Source organism: Embiotoca jacksoni, unplaced genomic scaffold (assembly GCF_022577435.1).
Source record: "Embiotoca jacksoni isolate LCO1_2020_lvr unplaced genomic scaffold, fEmbJac1.0.p SCAF_25, whole genome shotgun sequence".
Classification (NCBI taxonomy): Eukaryota; Metazoa; Chordata; class Actinopteri; family Embiotocidae; genus Embiotoca; species Embiotoca jacksoni.
In genome coordinates this window covers 6,122,243-6,142,463 of record NW_027185376.1, presented here as the reverse complement: position 1 = coordinate 6,142,463, position 20,221 = coordinate 6,122,243, and the positions used below count along the sequence as shown (strand labels likewise).

The following is a 20,221-nucleotide window of genomic DNA, read 5'->3' as shown; positions in this document are numbered from 1 at the left end:
CTGGTACATTTTTAGTACAAGCCCCGGCACACAAGTACACAAAGGTGTGCGATCCTTTGATCGCCAAAAATATGCAGCTCAGTGAGTAATTGATTCCTTGCTTCGTGTAAGAGCTCCCTCAGTTCGCTGCGTTGCATGTGTGCATGAACACGTGCGAACCTCTGTGTGTAAATCCTGCATGTGTGTGTGTGTGTGTGTGTGTGTGTGTGTGTGTGTGTGTGTGTGTGTGTGTGAATAGTGCTTATAGCTATAGATCATTGTATAGTGACCTTCTCATTGACAGTAATTGAATAACAAAATGAGAAGGCAAGCAATTCTGATGTAAATGAAGACAGTTATTTGTTTAAATCGTGTAAGCCCTTGATGGATGGTTAGGTTCATCTTATTGTTTTACTTCCTGTGTTTGATATGCTGCCATAACAACAATGAGGCATTGTGTTGTACTCCCTGCAGCGGCAGGCTGCTGCATAAAGCCAGTGTTGATGGGGGACACTCTGAGCCCCTGCAACTGACCAAGCCCCCCCCCCCCACACACACACACACACACCCCTCCCCACACAGGGTAATTTACCAAAAAACATGTGCTCTTACCCATGAGGAGAGGGATATTAGCAGGACATGGACAGAAGGAGAGAGAGATGAGAAAGAATGTGCTGTGCTTTGGAAAGGTGGTCGGGGAGTATATGTAGCCAGAGATGAAGCCTTTATGAGTTGTTCACTGTGTTCCCAGAATACTGACCCTCCCACAGACTTGTCTTATTTCAGATTGGTGGAATATCCCCAGAGACAGGTGTGCAAATGTGTGCAGACAGCCTCCCTCTCTGTACCCCTCTCCTCCTCCTACTCTCTCTCTCTCTCTGTCACCTTCTTTCTCTTTTGACTTTCCTCCCTCGCACACACACACACACCAAAAAAAGAAGAAGAAGAAAAAAAAAAACACACAGCGGGACAGAGACGAAAGCCACATTGTGCTCAGAGCAGAGTTTGGCAGACCCCAAATTAGAGACTCGGGAAGGTTGGTTATGATAAGAGGATCAGGCTGAGTAATGGGTTCAAAGGATGATCATCTGTTTCCCAGTCTGCTGATACAGGGGGGAGGGGGGGCACAGAGGCATTCAGGGGGTTTGCACATTCCATCTGCAACACATAAGATTATGGGAGACAATAGGTAAATCCACCAATGAATTCCCAGGGAAACATGCAGACAAATGTGTGAACACAGAGCAAAGTACTGTACAAGAAAAAGCATGTAGAGGTACACAGCTGCATTAAAATGTATGGAAAGCATAAATAGCACTCCCAGACATTCAGAGATTCAGCATGATAACCTTGTTGGTTTTTGCTTTGGTGAACTCGTTTTTCAGTCAGATCAAGTGCTGTTTGTCCATTTGCATGTTATTTAACTTCTCTCGGGAGGAGAAAAGATAGCAGATATGCGTAATTGAAATGTGCTGTTGTGAGCCTAAAGGAGCACCCATTGTTTAATGACAGCTTGTGTGGCATAATATTTGCCAGCTCACATTCAGGGAATCAATTTTAATACAGGTCTATCTCCTCCGCTGTACAAACTGAATGCCCCCGGCCGCCACTGTGCATCGAATAAAGAGCGTTTGCTGCAGACCTCCTGGCACCGCTTCCAAATCCATCGCCCCCGAGTGTCGGAGAGGGGGGTTCAAAAAAACAACTGTAGAGAAGTGCAGGTGACTTGTGAACTCTAAATTGTTGTCAACCACAAGTGTTCAGTTAGAAAATATATTAACAGGTTTTCTTCAGCGTTCGGCTAAGATGTTATTTTCTGAGGTGGTGTTTGATGCCTCGTTACTTTCTTAATCAGGATTGGTTGCTGTGATTTTCTGGAGCTGATAATAATGGAGCAGGTCCATAAATTACAGGATTGACACAGCAAGACACCGAACCCCTCCCGCTCCCGGTGGCCTGGCCAACACCTGGAACTGGAGCTCTGCCAGTACGAGGGTGTGAATAAGAAAATAAAACTCATATAGCAGAGTGATTTTTCTCCCTAAGCTTTAATACTACATTGGTTCTGTCAGTTTAAGGGGGTTAGTGGTTGCTAGGTTGTTGCTGTCTTCAATTGGGATTAGTTGGTGATTGTTAGGACGTTCACATTGGTTTTTAAGAAACTGAGGGACAAATATCTTCCAGTTTTCTGCCTGAAATGTCATTATTATCCGAGTTTTCAAATTCCCACAAGTGAACAAAGCGTGTAGTGTCCATTGCATGTACAATCCTACAATGTCACATTTATAGATGCAAAAATAACTACTACCTTTGTCAGGAATCTCAGTTGAGTGCTCAGTATAAAGTACAACTTATGGTAATACAGTGAATAGCAAATCAGTGACCAAAGGACTCATTTCTGACAGAGTCAGGGACAAGCTTGAATGTTTCAGCACCACGGACAGAGACAGGAAAAGACTAGAGTGAAGATGGAGCGCACCGACTCAAGAGGGGCTTGATGACTGCACGTATATACAAATAATGTTTTACTGCTGCAAACCGATTTCTTTTAAGATTTCGTATTCATCGGGTAACGCTAAAAAAAAAGGACCAATGAGTCATCCAGCTTGCATAAAGGAGGAATTTTTTTCCTGCTTTACAAGAACAGCGTGTTCATGTAATTAATGCTATAGTGTAGCATGGCATTTAAATACAAAACAAAGAGTTTGTCACCAGAAGAGTGCAAAACTGATCACAAACAAAAGAAATGCCACTGATTGCCTGGATCGCTCAGAAATAGCCGTATTCAGATTTTCCCCGGAGTGAATTGACAGCGCGGAGACGAGAAGTCTTTTTCATCCTTCCTGCCATCAATTAGGGACTTAATTTTACTAATGCCATAAAGTGACTGCAGTCTAATTTCTCCATCAGACATGTCATTACTGGGCTGTTTAAACAGTAAATTACGAGAATGAATGTTGCTACTGCGTTGCTCAATCTTGCTGAGATACTACTAGGAAGGAAAAAAAACAAAAAAATCTGATGCTCAAATGACAAAAGTAATGAACAAACTGAAAAAGTTGACTGAAGGCCAGAAAAAGGTGGAGAATGTTGATTGAATACCAAACACAGTGGACAGTGGTTTAACAAAGTTTACAGCTACAAGGACATTAATCGTAAAATAAAAACATGTCCTTATCCTGTAAAAATGCTTGACACACACATACTATATATATATATATATATATATTGCTGCGGGGTAATTGCAGTATTTCATAGAATAAAACAAAACAAAAATGCCATTTACTTTCAGAGCCCATCCAGTGGCACGAGACCAACTGTGTCCTGTGCAAAGACGAGAGTTGAAACTAATCTATTGATTGCAGTGTTGAATGTTGCAGTGGGAGGTGGAATGAGTTATTTTAGGCCCCAGTGTGAAAGGAGTCAAAAGACCGGAGGGAAAGGAGGAAACAATACCTCAGAGCAGCAGGAGATTCAGGTGGCCAGCACAGGCGAATAACACCTCACCGAGAGGCTGAGCAGGGATGGAGGTGGGGGATGAGGGTGGTGGTGGTGGTGGTGGTGGGGGGGGGGGGGGGGGGGGGGCACATCTGCAATATTCCGTGTATTGTGAGCGGACGAGTGCAAAAGGAGGAAAACGAGGAGACGGAGTGATAAAGGGCGAGGGAGGGTGAGGTCGTGCTGGGAGTCGATGAAGTGCCGTCTCTCCGGTGGCCCGAGGAGGCGTGGGTGTAATAGATTAAACTGGTGTCTCGGGGCTCATCCCATGGCTAACCCCGTCCTATTAAGAGTGGCAGTGCGAGTCTTTCACAGTCACTCCTCTCAACTGCGGTGTGGACAGGGCTGCTGGCAAAGGCTCTCAGATGGCAGTCCACTGTTGTGAGCACCGGAGGGATGGAGATGCTTTGAGGCAGCCAAGGACACAAACCGATGTGACTGATGGCAGGACAATAAAGTGGGCATCTCTTCTCCACAGTGTTAGGACCCCCTGGTATTCAGAGCGACATGAAATGGCTCTCTTGGGCATGTGCGCTTTTTCACTGCTGATGATAAGCTCTTTGTGCTCTCTGTGGTCAGTCGACTGCTGATGGCACAACAGTGGCTCGAGGTCCTAAGTGTTCATCCACGTGGCAGATTTTTTTTGTTTTGCTGAACTGTCACTCAACGACTGCAGTGACCTTATGAAGAAGTCACTCAATCCCAAACAGAGATATCAGGCCAGACTGAAACCGTTCAGACATAATTGCATATCTCAGAATCTCAGTGGAATTTTTTTGCTTGGAAGCGGCTTTGCTTCCGAGAAAATAAAACGTTTAGCTTACTGAGCGTTGTTAGGAGTATTAGAGCTTACTGCAAGCCAGCCTGCATTTTCTTTATACTTTCAATAATGGCTGCTGTCATGTGGGATCAGAAGGTTTTTGGTCTGAAATTAAGCATCCAGTCATTGCCTAAAATTTACTGTTTGGAGAAAATTATGTTGGCTCACGCTACTACAATTAGAAACGTCTGATATTCCAGGCATGTTTGGCTTAGCTTTGACACGCTCGCAGTAGATAAATCATAGAAGGGGGTGTAAATGATTCATAAGTGGTATTGTAAATGTATAATACTGCGGTTAAGTGGATTTAGGGGCTGCGCTGCATATCACAGATTAAACAATGCTGCAGTCTTCAGCCTCTTCAGGTGATGCATGTGTTTAGCACATACACATGGAATCGGTTTGCTAATGGTCCTCTCTGTGATTCTTCAAGGCGGAAGACTGGATTAAATCACAGTTATTGGCAGGAAACTAACCTCTGCATTAGCGTGTGAGCGCATCTGAGGTTTGAGAATAGTATTGAACTCTGCTATTGTAATACTGAACTGAACACACAAACAAACTGAGAACCTATTAAATATGCATATCATCCTGCTTCTCCTATCCCCAAAAATAACCACCGAGCAGGAAAGAAAAAAAAACAAAAAACAGCTGCAACTAACACTTTACGCTGTACAGAGAGAGGAGAGAGCTCCGAGGGAGGGACAAGACACCGACATAACAGCTGAGCGAGAAATAGATTTTTCAGTTTTTGGACTTGCCCTTAAAAATATCTCGGTACAAGATCGTCACATCCATTGTTCTGCGTTCACACGTGTGAATCTGACGATGTAAGGACTTTTTTTTCTTCTTTTTTTTAAGTGTGTAAAATCTAATACTGTACCTGTGAGACTGTGATGCAGTGATTAGTCCCTTGTCCTAAATTAACAAATTCCCTTGGAACATAACAGGTTCAATTGGCAAGATGAAAAAAAAAAAAAAAAAAAGTTCCTTCATTCAGTATCACTGCCAGTGCAATGAAGGTGCACATTTACATATCAAAGGGTGCAGCACCATGTCTAGAATTTCAAGTGTGTTCTGTTGTGATGTTGAAGAGCAGCAGCACTGACATGAGAGGAACTCGGTCTGTCCTCCTTACAAATTCCTTCGTTGATACACTTCCTTGTTGTGTCCGCGGTAACCCATAAAATGTGCATAACAACTGAGGCTGTAATGAGACACTTCGAATGTGTAATTGAACATGCATAGGTGCATGCAACTTGTTTAAGGATGATGTATTTGTGGATGTGGGTAATACTTATCCATACAGAACTGGTTCTGAGTGCATAAGTAGGTCATCTTGAGAAAGGGGGGGAGAAAAAAAAAAGTTAAAATGATACATGCAGCCTGAGAATGAATGGCCGTTTTTTTTTTTCCTTCTTGGGAAATTTCCCCTATGGCCTGCAGATCTGATTTGATTCTCCCTAAGTCGAGCGTTGACACATTAGCACGTCTTCTCATTAACTCTGAGTTTCTCATTACCCCTTCCTGGTCCCATTTTATTCCAATTTAACAACAGATATTTCAGACGTACTTGGACCATCGCGCGTCTCAGACACATTTAAAAGGCACTGAAGCTCTTAACATTACTGTTTTGCGCCCAAGCCGCAATATGTAAATCAATCTGTGGAAATTGCTTGACAGTTAATCGTATATCTGTCCGGGCATCGTTCCGTGTCAGTCCTCCATTTGTCGAGGAAATGAACCGAACTTTGCTCTCGTGACGTCCTTTCTTTTCGTTAGTCCAATTTAATGAGAGCTGTGCGATCAGAACCTTTCACTCCTGATGAAAGATGAAAGACTACCCTAGTGTGGACTACAGTGGATCCATTCATCAACTGAACTAAGTTTTATAATGAGTCAGAAAAAATATACAAAATCATTTAATGCAGACACTTTTCAAGATGTTAAAACACACCCTCTCGCTGTCATAAAAAAAAACAAAAAAAAACGAGTTTGACTGATTTTCCAGGATGATCGAGCAATAAAAGCATCTGCTTCGCTAAGTATTACTCTCACAGACCGAGATGTTGTGACAGTTCGGCTGATTTTGCACGACAGTGGCAGCGGTTCGTGATTTGTAGCAATGTGTTAAACCATCACTAACACCGGTCATTTCTCCCCTATGAAAGCAGAGAACATGTGGTTACATTGTAACCTCGGTTCTCCGAGTGAAATCGCACTCCGCTACATATTTCATAGGTACGCAGATGGAGAGATGGTCTCAAGACAACGTAGAACATAAGGTTACATTGTAACCTTGGTTCTCCGAGTGAAAGAAACTATCTCTCCAACTCCGTACACATCAAATATGTAATGGAGCGGTGAGATCGTCTTGAGAACAGTAACTCCAGAGCCAGAGAACTCTTACAGAAAAAAACAAAAAAAAACCCACATGAATTTCACATGTGCAAAAAAAAATTAGAAACGTGGGTTTGGAACATTTTCATGGTTGAACATGTTTAGCCCATGTAGATTTGCATGTGAAAACATCTTTTCCCAATGTTATCATATATTACAACATGTGGAAAACATGGGAAACACATGTTTTTTTTTCTGTAAGGATTTTACTTCAGTTAAAAAAAAAATCAGTTAAGCGATTATAAAAAAAAAATCTCTAAAATTTCAAATTGGGAACGCGATGCAAAAAAACAACGAAAAAACATTCAAATAGCTCTCCTGCTGAAGCTTTAAGTTGTCCTTCTGTAACGGAGCAGGAAGTGTGCCGATGATTTCCAGAGCTTACCGTCGACCAAACCAGTCTCTGCTCAGATTTGACCAAATACGAAGCTGCGTTTTGGCTTTGTAATTGAGAATTAGCCAGCAGATTTGAGTTCTAACAAGGTGACTGTTTGAAACGGACACCGACAGGGATAAATACAAGAAAATCTTGGTATTGCTCCAAAATATCTCATCAAACCAGCTGAACATTTCTGAATGGACCTGCTCCTCAATTGCAATTTTCATGCTCGTACTGTTTTCCTGGCATTATTTTACGCAAACTCATTTGTCAGCTGGAACACCGAGACGCCGGAAGATTTGTGTCAAAACTGCGGCAAAGTCTGTGCGTGAAAAGAGCATTTCCCCATCACACGTCTTCGGCTATCGGAGGATTACATGAAAATTAGACAGTTATAGAGGGTGAAATTTTGGGCCTGTATCCTAATTGTGGTGACGCAGCATGTTGAGATGGAAAGCGGGAGCTTCTCCTCGTCCCCAGTGAGACTCTGGCTAATGAGGCCTGGTGTACACCTCCTGCTGTCCACCTCCCTGGCATCGCCTTCCCTCCTCCCTCTCCACCTGTGCACCTATTTGAGCTGAGCTATGCGTGGCTGTCTACAGGCATCAGTCCAGGCACCGGTATGATGTACAGTGCGAGAGGGCCTATTATTAGGTATCCGTGTATTTGTACTTTATTTACGTTGCTTTATTCACGCTTCAGAACGCGAGCTTTTATTTCATTGTTGATGCATTCAACTGCAGCCGATGAAACTCGCTCTTCGAGAAACGAGGTACACCGAGCTCCTTTTTGAAACTGGAATTCACGGGAACCAGCGGGAAGCTCGGTAAACCGAAATAACGACCGCTGTACGTTCAAGGCTACTTATTCTGTGTAATTTGGCAGAAAACCTCTTCGTTTGATTGTAGTAATCAGCATTTGAATGACACCTACGATACATGCAGGTATCAGACGCAACTGTTGCTTCAGGGGGAGCTCGGTCTTCCCTTCAGTGTTGTCACCTCTTGAAAGTGATTGAAAGGGACAGAGTGTATTTCCTGTTAAAGGATCGTATAACTGTGCCTACCCAGTTGCATCTGGCACACTGTAATCAAACCAATCATGGTGGTTGATGGTCAATGATTGCTTTCAGATTGGCTTGCCTTCACGTAGCTCTCTCTCTCTCTTTCTTTCTTTTTTTCTGTTCTTTTTATGGACACCTGCTGTAGCTGCAAGACCGCAAAACCATGGCGATGGAGGAGAGACCGAGGGCTTGAGAAGCATCTGCTATCATCTGTGAAATCATGACTGCACAGCCTCCGATCACTTCAAGCCCCTGGACTTTAATTCGATGGCCAATTCATGGGCGTTTAATTCGGACAGATGATTGGTCATATCCATCTCACACCCAAAACCAAAACATTGTCCGCACCTCTCTTCTTACACCCGGCGTTTCGCGGGGCTTTTAACCAGCTGTTTTCGCTCGGCGTTCTTCTGAAACAAACATGCCGGAGAAGCCCAAGTCCTGGGGCAGGGAGATAGCACTGGCTGCAACAGCGGTTATATGTTAGTCAATTTGAAATACACAGAAAGGAATGTCTCTCATGTGACTCCGGGCCGGCGGAGCGTGACCGACTGCGAGCTCGCCGAGTACGGTCGGTCACACATGAGAGGGCAGGAGACGGGCGGGAGCACGAGCGCGGGTGTCATCGCTGTCGGATGTGTACACCTCAGCCTCAGACATGCCGAGGATGCTGATTCCCAAACCCCCCCCCCCACCCCCACCCCCTCCCCCCCACCCCCACCCCTCCCTCGCTTTTGACTAATTGACCCTGAGCTGATATGTCAGAGGCTTGAAGGAGGAAGAAACCGACGCCGCGAGCCCCCGACGGTGCGCGTTCGGAGAACTCTTGTAAATAGGGTGAAGTTCTCTGCTGAACCAAATAAGAGCAGCTTGACTCGTCTCCCTCGGAGGGTGCGAAACATTAACCTGGTCAGGACTCGCTGCGCGTCTTCAACGACTGACTGCCGTTTCGAGGCTCTCCATAAATCTTTTAAAAAACACACGCTATCATCGTCCGTAACGACACGTGTTTGTTTACAAGTGCGTTTTGCCTCCTTTGGTTCTGCTCTTCAGGAAGCTGAGAACTCTGCTGTTTCAGTGTGTTTTGAGTGACAACATAAACAATGGAAATCACCCAAATACTGTTGGATATGAGCTGGCTGATGTTGACATGCGATAGCAGTCGCAGGGACTTGTGCTTAAGAATTGTAAAATAAGAAACATGAGCAGAGGGCAAACTGCTGTCAACACTGACGCTCGTGTCGAGCTGCAGCATTTTCCTCAGGATCTCTCCGCTCGTGCACGATGAACACGCCAGAGAAAGCAAATCGGAGCAGAAGTACGAACACAATTATGATTGGAAAGTAATCTTCAACTGTGCTGTTGTCTGTTTTTTTTTCTTTTTTCCGTGCAGCCCCTGGACTATGAATCCAAGAAGGCATATACCTTCAAGGTAGATGCTTCCAACGCTCATCTGGATCCACGATTTCACAGCTTTGGGGCCTTCAAAGACACGGCAACAGTGAAGATTAACGTTTTGGATGTGGATGAGCCGCCGGTGTTCAATAAGCCCTCCTATGTGATGGATGTGTATGAAGACACACCTGCCGGCACCATCATTGGAGCGGTGACGGCGCAGGATTTAGACGCCAGCAGCAGCCCAGTCAGGTAAAGTTGATCTGTTCTGTCTCAAACTTGTACACTGCACATGGAGTTATGCGATGCTGTTATGATATATCAGAAGTGGCCCTTTAATCAGTTTTGTTCCATTTCTTATCATTTATGGCAAAATTGATCAAAAGCAAATCTTACATTCAAATATATTTAAATTAAACTTCTACAAAGCAAACGTTTGCTCAAATCTTATTTTTAAGTTTGGTTTTTGATTTCTCCAGCAAACAGTTACAACCCTCAATCTTAGAGGGACTAAATAGGCCATCAAAATGCTTAATAACAGATTGAGTTCAATTGTGCACGGTATTACAATTCTGGTTAAAATGTATGTCACACCCTTCTCAGTCTTTCTGTTCTGTGGCATATTTCCTTTTAAATTGATCATTCTAATAAATTATCCTTTCCCCCAAAACGTTAGCACACAGACCGAATATAATCCATTATTAAACCTCTCTTCTCCTTCATTCTTAAAGTCTCTCTCCGCTCAGAAAATGTCGTCTTGTTTATTATTATTTGAGCTCGCTGTGCAGAATGAGGTTTCTGCAGAGCTTAAAACTAGCAGGCAGGTTTTTTTGTTTTTTGTTTTTTTACAATCAGGAGCTTGAAAGAGGAAAAGTTTCTCTGGCTGATCAATTTGAAGGGTGGAGCTGTGAGCACGATTTGTGACATCAGCGGTGCCAGTCTTGGTCCAATATTCAATGTAAACATGCATGGGGCAGAAACTTGAAGCCTTCAGTGTACACACCCTGACAGAAAAAAAACATGTGTTTCCCATGTTTTCCACATGTATGACCCGTGTTTACCACATGCTGCAACATATGATAAATAGGGGAAAATATGTGGAAAAGTTTTCACATGGGAATCTTCATTTACACAATGAAAAACCAAGTTTCACATGTGCACAATCACGTGTTTGAGGTCACGTGAGCTTTTGCACATGTGAAATTCATGTTTGTTTGTTTTTTCTCTAAGGGTACACTGAGGGTGGACTTTACATCTTGAGTCCAGTAGTTTAACTTTCGAGTTAAAGTAGATGTTATTTTAAGGATTTTTACCATATTAAAGTTTTGTTTTTTTCTGGAGGAAAACCAGACACAAATTAATATTCAAAGTAATGTGTTTAGATACATTACATCTTAAAACATGCCTGGAGGGAATCTTTAACTGCTCAAATGTGCTGTATGTCAGAAGCAGGATAAAAAAAATAAAGACAAAAACCGCACCATAGTCTTACACACAGTTTAGAAATTCTTGGCACCTAAACATGCCATTGTTACCTGTTGTTAGCATGACTGTAATCTGTGATAAACACACATATATGATGAATGAAGCCGGCCTTGACCTGAATCTACATCTCCATCTCGAGAAGCTACTCTATTGAACCGAATGTCCCGTGTTATTTTCTTGAGGATAAAAGAGCTAAAGGGAGAAGTACTGTGATACTGCAGCGGGTGATTGAAGGTTTTAGATCTCTAATACATTCATCACTGTCTCCGGTCCCCATTCATCAATGTCATCATAGCTTTAATCTTGAGAGTTTTGTCACTTTTACTCATCACTTTGAGGACTAATGAATCCATGTAGAACATTTGACACTGTCATGTAATATCCTGTTAGCGTCACTGGCTGGCTGGTCAGGTCAGCACTTGTTGCTGATATTGTGCAACGTGGAGACAATATTGACACTTTATTAGTGGCCTCATCGAGCATCTTTGAACCCAATAGGTGCACTTATAAAATGAGAGTTCGCATATCAGTCTAAATTTTAAGAGTGAAGAGATGTTCTGATTTAAGTTTGGTAATGACTATAACAGTTTAAAAAGTAAGTTCTGCAGCTAACTTTTAACGCACAGATGCAAGATTTATTGTATATTGTATGGGAATAAACGAGTGGGATAATTCAGGTTTTGCTCAGAGGCAGGCATGTCGCATAAAAAACAACAAAAACAAATTTCAGCTGATGTCTTGAAGTTGTTGCATCGAGTGTGCTGACTGCACATTTTTAGATCACCTGTTTCAATGAGAGTAAGTATGAGGTTAAATTATTTGCTCACCGTCCGCTGAGGCTCAAACAGATTTAAGAAACATTTATGGATTTATGGAGCTTATTGTTTGATCGGTTTTCAAAATAATTATTCTTTTACAATACGTCCATGGTGGTTACCACGCAACTGAGTTTGCTCTTTCAGAGGTATACAAAGATGAGATTTATCGTTCAGATAGCATTATTCATATTATGCATATATGCATGTGTATTTAGATGACCGACATTACTTAATGGCGGAGTGATACACTGTGACTCAAAGGACAGCCAAGTGGATGAATTAGTTCTTTCATGGCACTTATTCAGTGGTCCACGTTACACTGAGGAAGCTGTGCCTCTATTTTTAACCCACATCCGGAATTAGTAGGATAGTAAATGGCTCTGAATTTTACTTTGGAAACAAATCTAAAGAGAACATGGCTTATACAATGCAGTATTGAAGTACATTAGTTTAATCATGAAATCAAAAGGACTGAAATTAATCCTGCTGTTTTAAATCAAACATTAGAATCAATTCCTTAGGTTTTGATCTCCTTTTGTAGAACTCAAAAATGTATCCTGATCTATGACAATGTCCCAAAACTTAAAGAGTCCTAAATACACCGCCTCTCCTCTCTCCTTGGTAATTATCAGGTGGAACATTTAAGCATCACTACTCAGTTTTATAGACGTGGCATGCTCAAGTACCGATTTATACTCAAGGCAAGTCATTCATTTTCTCTCTCGATCACTGCACACACACACACACACGCACACGCACACGCACACACGCACACGCACACGCACACACACACACACACACACACACACACACACACGCACGCACGCGCACACGCACACACGCACACGCACACGCACACACACACACACACACACACACACACACACACACTGCTCTGTTTTCAACCATGAAATTTCCGTGCTGGATAACAATAGATTGTCCTCTGCAAAGACCAAAGAAGTGCATTTTTAAAAATGTATGAGACCTTTTAGTTTTCGAAAATCTATTAATTACTTTTACTCAGACACATTTTGTTTTATAGCCACGGTTCTTCGAAGATGAATCGCCGCGGTGTTACGCAAAAAATGTAAGCAAAAAACGACCTGTTGCAATGGACGGTAGTTGTTTTTTTTATGAATATTTCATCCCAGAGAAAACAGAGGAAGAGCAGAAGCCAAGATTTGTTCAACAAAAAGCTAATGCCCTCTATTTTGTGGATCCCCACTTTGTCTCCAGCACTTTAAATATTCATCAATACCACGGCTGACATTGTTCATTTGTGCGTCTTCAGAGAGCTGCCTTGCATTCTTCACTTGAAAACAATAGAGCCAATGACCCATCATGCATAGGGAATAATGCTTTTAGACTATAGACTCTACTGATTCTGCTATTTAGCGGTATAGTGTGGCGTTATCTCCAGCTGGGGAAACAAAAGGTCTTCATGAATACTGCATTGTTCGCCTATTCTACAGAGCTTCACAAAGATTGAATGGGTTGTACAGACTGAACTCTTGCCCTCCGTCTAAAATGGTAATGTCACAAATCACAGGACTTTGAGGAGCCACGTTGGTCGTGGACATTAAAAAACGCTGCTGCACAAAGACCATAAACCATAAAAATCAAAACCTGTGGAAAATAAACCGAAACATTACCTCCCTTGTTGTTTTTTTTTTCCTTCTTAAATTACCTTGCGCATTGTGTGTAATGTTCACTGGAGTGAATTAACATCCCCACAGTTCAAAGCAGGAGATAACGCTGTAATTAATTTTCATATCTACAGCTGTCAGTTTGGAGTTGAGCTTAAGTAGACTCTTTAGATCTGAGATTTATTTCTCACAGCTGTTGATGAGCTCTTTTCTATTTAATTTGGAGATTGGACCAATTACAAGTAAAACTGTTTTATTTTTGAATGTTTTCTGTCTCACATGAATGCAAAATGTAGGTTTTTTGTCTTCATCTTAGCCATTCAGTTTGAGAGACTGAGAGTGAGCTGATAAGGGGGTTTGTTGTCGAGTTGAACTGAATTTCAACACTGTTAAATATTCGTGTAATGATTTGGTCTCTTTGACCCCTGGGCCACACTCACAGGGAAATGTATGCTTCAGTAGCAGTTTGAATCCAATAATACTCCCCAACCACCACCACCACCAACCCGAACCCCCCCCCCCCCCCCCCCCCCCCCCCCCAAAAAAAAAAAAAAAAAAAAAAAAAGCGTTTTGCCCTGAGGGAAAACTGCAAAGCATTGATCTTTTGAACTCTTGATAGGGAGTTTGGCTGTAATATTTATCAAAGAGGCTCACGACTAAACTATTTTGACACGATCATGTTCACTTCAAGGCTGCGCGCAACACACACAGCTAAAGAGAGGACGTGCACAAATCAAAACTGAAACAGAAAATTTGATGGAACCAAAGCTCATAAAAATTTCGACTGAAGTGGTTTTGTTCGAGTTATCATTACAGAGAAAGACTCGAGGCTGTCGATACGCGGCCTGTTTCTCATAATGACTGAGTCAAGTCCAGTTTGAGGCTCTGTTGTACAAGCACGATAAATATTCATGAGAAATAGTCTTTTAAGATCAAATAACTCACCATGAGAAAGAAAGAAAAAAAAAAAGAGGCCAGAATGGTGTCAAAAAGAGGCTGTCCGTTAGGTGGAAAGTCCAGGCTCACACCCCCTTGAGAAATTAAGCACGAGCTCTGTTAAAGTGCCCACGAGCAAGGCCCTAAATTCCCAACCTCTAACCTATTTGTGAAGGGGAATAAAAAAACAACAACAACTATTTCATACCAAACTCCCCCGACAATCCCAAAATTATTAATGAAAAATCGCCTTTTAAGATCAAATAGCACGGGGTGATGAATGGCGCTGTCACTGGCATGTGCTTTGCTTTCAGATCTCTTTTGTATTACATAGTTTGTATTCAGAGCAACTGGGTATGAGACCAAAGATGCATTTCACAAGCGAGGACATCATACCATCTGTTTCTCTGACACCAAAAAGAACGACACTTTATCCCCTTTCTTTTGTTCGTGAGCCGCGAGAGATTGATTCGGTTTTGATGGCGACAAAAATTACCCCCCCCCCCCCCCGACACACACACACACACACACACACACACACACACACACCTCTTGCAAAGCATTTGCTCAGCAAGGCCGAAGTTCCACGTGCCCCATTATTAGATTGGAATGTACGTGCGATCCTCAGCACATTTTTCTGGAAATGACCATTCAAGAATGAGTAATGAAGGCGACGCCACCATTACATTACACCGAGCTTGTATACATGAGCCCAAAGGCAGGAATCACGGTGGTTTAATTCTGGGGGTTTATGGCGCAAAATGGAGGCGGACATTAAACAAACATTTTCCTCGCAGGTATTCCATCGACTGGAAGAGCGACATGGACAGCTACTTCGACATCGACCCGGTGGAGGGCACGATCTCCACCAACGAGCTCCTGGACCGAGAGAACATCGCCCAGCACAACATCTCCGTCGTGGCGACCAAACTTAGTGAGTATGACGACGAGATCAATGGTGATTCATGCCGGTATCGGCGTCCCCCCCCCCCCCTCCCACACACACACACACACACACACACCACCACCCCGCCCACCCTCGCCATAATCTGTGTGAAGGATTTAACACACTTTTACTCGAGTCAATACTCAATCCCATTTTTGCTGGAAAGGTTTATATGTGACTATAAACCATGATGGCCCCCCCGGCAGGATGTATCTCCAGGACATTGTCTCCTCCACCACACTTGCTTCAACTCTGTTTTCATTTTTAACTGCCTTCTTTCTCTTCTTTCTTTTTTTTTTTTTTTTTATCACATTTCATGACATTGGCATTGGAAAGGAGCTTTTCTTGCCAGAGTCAACTTTTACTTACAGCGCAGTAAAAAATGTGAACCCTCTTTCCCCGAGTTTTTACAGCGAGCAGATGCAAGTGGCATCCCAGCATGCCGTGAGCCGAGAGAGCGAGCGAGATGGAAGCGGTGCGGCTTTAAGACGTGTCATCAAGCTAATTATGTTTTTATGAAGGAAGTGGAGCAAATTTCCGGATAAATAAGCAAATCCATCGTCATCAAGTCATCAAATCTGCTGAGAACCGTCAAAGTCATTATCCCGGAGGCAGGCTGGTGCTCAATCAAAATTACACACGCCGTATATTCATTAGGACAGACTGTGAAATATGGGCTGTTAAAACTTGAGTCATTGTCGCCTTGGAAACTGATATTACTCACTTCCCCTCAAGGTCATGGCAGTGACATGCTAATTCTGTTTTCAATGTGTGTGTGTGCGTGTGCGCGCGTTTCTTTGTGTGGCTTTTGTGCATAAGTGCCAAGAAATTGGAGGATGAGGTAGACTCAAAGGATATAAACGTGGAGGGAGTAAGAGGAGGAGGAGGAGGAGGAGGAGAAGGAGGAGGAGGAGGAGGGCAGTTTTACAAGGCCGTTGCATGTTGAAGTCGGCATCAGGGAGCATTTTTGAGTACTTTGGCCTCCCCCACGTGTTTTACTCTTTTCTTATCACCTCCCGCCGAGTCAGGCTCTGATCTCGCCCTCTCCAGTTCCCCTCCTCAGACAAGCAGAGTTTTAACTCACTGATAGAAAAGAAAAAAAAAAAGAAAAAAACAATACTTCCAGTGCCAGTGTTTCAAAATAATATTTGGACTGGTGCAGTCAGGATTGAGATAAAGCCGGCTCTCTCGAGTTTGTGTGTCCCAGCGTGAGTTCAAATCTGTTTTTGACCTTGAGGGCGATTTGGCAGAACTTTGTGTTCTGGGTATTTGGAGAGCTTGTTGTGGCTCGTCGGTGCTGTATCCTATTGTCATTTGTTGGGGTTGCTGTCTGACCGTTACTCGGGTTTTAAACCATGAAGAACAGCAATAAATACTGAAAGCAAAGATACCTCCATGTGCTCGAAAAAGAAATCATGCGTCCGTTGAGGAGAGGTCATTGCACGCTGACTCACTGTATCTACAGTCTGGAGAGGCCTCATTTGGCACAGCAGCTTTCACTAAACAGTAAATCACAGCGGAGTCTGTATTTAACCTGTCTCTGCATCTACCTCGCGTCCTTACTGCTCATGCCTTTTAATATTTATCCACCCACACTCACGGACGACATTTTCCTTGACTAGAGCCGCTCTTATCCTGCAATGATGGACATCCCGACCGGAGAGTTAAGAGACTTTTCCCACGTCTGTCCGGTCGTCTCCAGACGCTGCAGTCATGCAGCAAAACCAGAGCGGTGTGTGCTGCTCTCCTGAGACGCAGCGTGGAGCAGGAGGCGATCTGAAAAAGAGCCGGGGATACATTCACGCTCGGCTTTTTTGGCATTTAGACCCAGCTGCAATTTTTTGAGGAGTCAAAGAGAAGGCAAGATCTGTTAACTGCAATAATAACAGGCAGGGAGGCAATTAGGGAGGCACACTTACTATCAGCCTATGAATGAAGTTTCACACTTCTCAGGGAGTTTTGTTTTTGCTGACTTCTTCTGCCTACAGTTGCACTTTTTAACGAACTCATGTCCTCGAGGAAGCTTCCCATTTCACATTTTTATAGATTTGTGGTTGATTGCTTGCAAAGATGAGGTGGTTGTTTTTTTGTTTTTTATTAAAATGAGCTTAATTAGAAACACAGTAATGTGCAGTAAAAAAAGAAAAAAAGAAAAAAGGCAGTATGAGGCTGGGGACTTTATGGGGAACCATTCAAGCGTTCGACGGCAGGGAAGGATTCTGATTCAGGAAATAAATAAATAGAGCATGCGTTATTGGACTGAAGTGGTGATGCGTGTCAGATTTGAAAATAAGCACTATACGACTGCTCCATCTAGTGGGCCGAGCGATATATCACTCATAACAACAACAGTTATGGAGATGAGCTATTGAAATGAGATGAGAAGAAAATTGTAAACTGGGCTTTTAAAGACCTATATTATACTTTTTTTTATTGAATCTCTGAGATGCTGGAAGTTCAGACTTGCTCATCATGGACCTGGATGACACAAAAGATTAGTATTTTTTGCTGGATGAGCATCAATGTTAGTAGTTTAGCCGGTGCAAAGCACCAAATCCCGTGCTCAGTGTCATTTTTACCTCGGTGGGAAGATTGCTTTTTCCATCAAGGTCAGAGACGGGTTACTAACTGAGCCGTGGCTGCTTCTCCAATCCCCTTGAGACGACTCTACAGCCCCCCCCCCTCCCTCCCCCCCACCCACCCACACCTCACTGCATTCTTCTCAATCGCCACCTACACACAAAAACACACGCACCTATACGTACCTTTGCACTGGCACTCGCACAAACAGGCGCACACTAAAGCCTCCCACTGCAGAGCAAAGCCTATTCCCACACCAGATCCACAAAGTTTACCTTGCCGGGAATTGGACGCACACACACACACACACACACACACACACACACACACACACACACACACACACACACACACACATACACACACACACACACACACACACACACACACACACACACACACACACACACACACACACACAAAGAACATTTCCCCATTGTGCCCCTGCAGTGAGGAAACATTGTAACAAACAACCCTGGATTCACGTTTATTCCACTCAAGGGAGCTTTCAAACTGTAATTAAAACGGGCCGCTGCATCTTATGGCTCAAACCCAAAGCACAAGAAAAAAAAATTCCCCCCCACGGATCCATGTTTTATTCATGGGCAACACATGGGATGAATTCACGGTGTGTATTTATTCAATTCTCCTTTACATCATCAATCAAAAAAAAAAAAAAGAAAAAAAAAAAGCGTCATAAAACAGCAGCATCCCGGGTGCAATTAATGCACGGCCACACTGCAGACGCACCGGCGGCTTCCCGGCATCTTACACAGATCTCAAAAGCAGGTGAGCAGCTGTTCAAGGACGACTGGGACTGGACATCAGCACTCAGCCATCCTACCGCAACAGTGATAAACCTCAAAGCTCTGCCTTTGCCATACGACGGTAGTACTTCAGACATCCACATGGTGTCAGTGCTGTGAAATAAAACTGCCCTTGTTATCTTTTTTTTCTACATTTATTCCATCATGTTGTGTCCCTCTCTCTCTCTCCAGACAGTCCAGTTCTGACCAGCCGGGTGGCCGTCACCGTCCACGTGCTGGACATCAACGAGTTCCCCCCCGAACTCGCCAGTCCGTACGAGACCTTTGTGTGTGAAAATGCCAAACTGGGACAGGTATGTTCACAGCTCCTCTCCTCTCTGAATTAAAAGCACAGCTGGATGTGTTGATTGTTTGAGCTGGTGGATGTTCCCACAGAGCACACCGGCTTCAAAGTGGCTGCTGAAAACTACCTGAAGGTGCAAGAATTCTATTTAAAAAGGTGTTGATTTATAATAATAAATAATTACTGAACTTGTAGTAAGCGGAGACAAAGTGAGGATGTATTTTCTGCTTTTTTGGGGCGCCATAAGTACACGTTTAACTCTCACATTGACATCTTACCGTAGGTTGCTCTCTCGTGATTTCTTCAAGGTCACTTGAACAAAACCTTTTTTTATTTGAAAGGGATTTCAGCACGGACTACGAATCGAAAACCTTAAACTGATTGTGTCATCGAGTTCGATTCGGCAGCAGAAGCAATCATAAAGCGGAGGCAGTGCTTTGCATATCAGCGGGCCGAGAGTACATTTCAGATGCGGCGGAGAATTTGCCTGTGCGCATTGTAAACCACCTGTGCCTGTAAATTAGCCCATTAACCAGCATCTATATGCAGTTAGCGTTGTGAGGGAACAGCTTCTTTGGCAGTCTATCAAATCACAGCAGACGCCTCATCACGTTGAGGCTGTTTTGCTGCTCCTCAGGCCTGTTGCAATCAAAACACTGGCTGTGCCCTCCGTTTGAAGGCATCTCTGTCTTCCTTGGATGGGAGTCTGCCGTGTGCCGTTGCCGTCGAGATGGAGCAAAGACTTTTCGATACTGAAATCAGGACACGTGCAAAAAATTACACTTTGCCTGAAGGGCCTGAAAACGTTTGCTTTCAAGTAGCTGCTTGTTGCAAATGAGTTCTACATACAGTAAACACCGAATGTATGCAAACATTTGACTTCAGCATTCTGCCGATGCCTCCCAGTGCCATGCATTACCATGTACTAATCTAGATTTTAGTATTTGATTTATAAAGCACTATGAATCTAATCTGATTAAACTGAATCCACAGGAATCCAAACAAGTAATAAAATATAAATACATGTTTTCTTTCAGAATAGATCTTAATGGTGACTTCACATGGATGTTTGACCTTCACTCTGCAGACTGATCTACAAGTTTGACAAGAGAAGGATGTTGTTGTTTTTTTGCATTTATTTGCTCGTTGAGGAAGATTATTTGTGC

At 43.2% G+C, this 20,221-nt stretch overlaps 1 protein-coding gene across 1 annotated transcript in view; it reads left to right on the top strand.

Moving 5' to 3' along the window:
• Positions 1–20,221, top strand: part of LOC138204226 (cadherin-12-like) — an 87,437-nt gene that overhangs the window by 57,601 nt on the left and 9,615 nt on the right. The window contains exons 7-9 of the mRNA XM_069159344.1: positions 9,533–9,786; positions 15,217–15,353; positions 18,944–19,065. Coding sequence (XP_069015445.1) covers positions 9,533–9,786; positions 15,217–15,353; positions 18,944–19,065 — 513 coding nt within the window. The remainder of the gene's footprint in view (positions 1–9,532; positions 9,787–15,216; positions 15,354–18,943; positions 19,066–20,221) is intronic.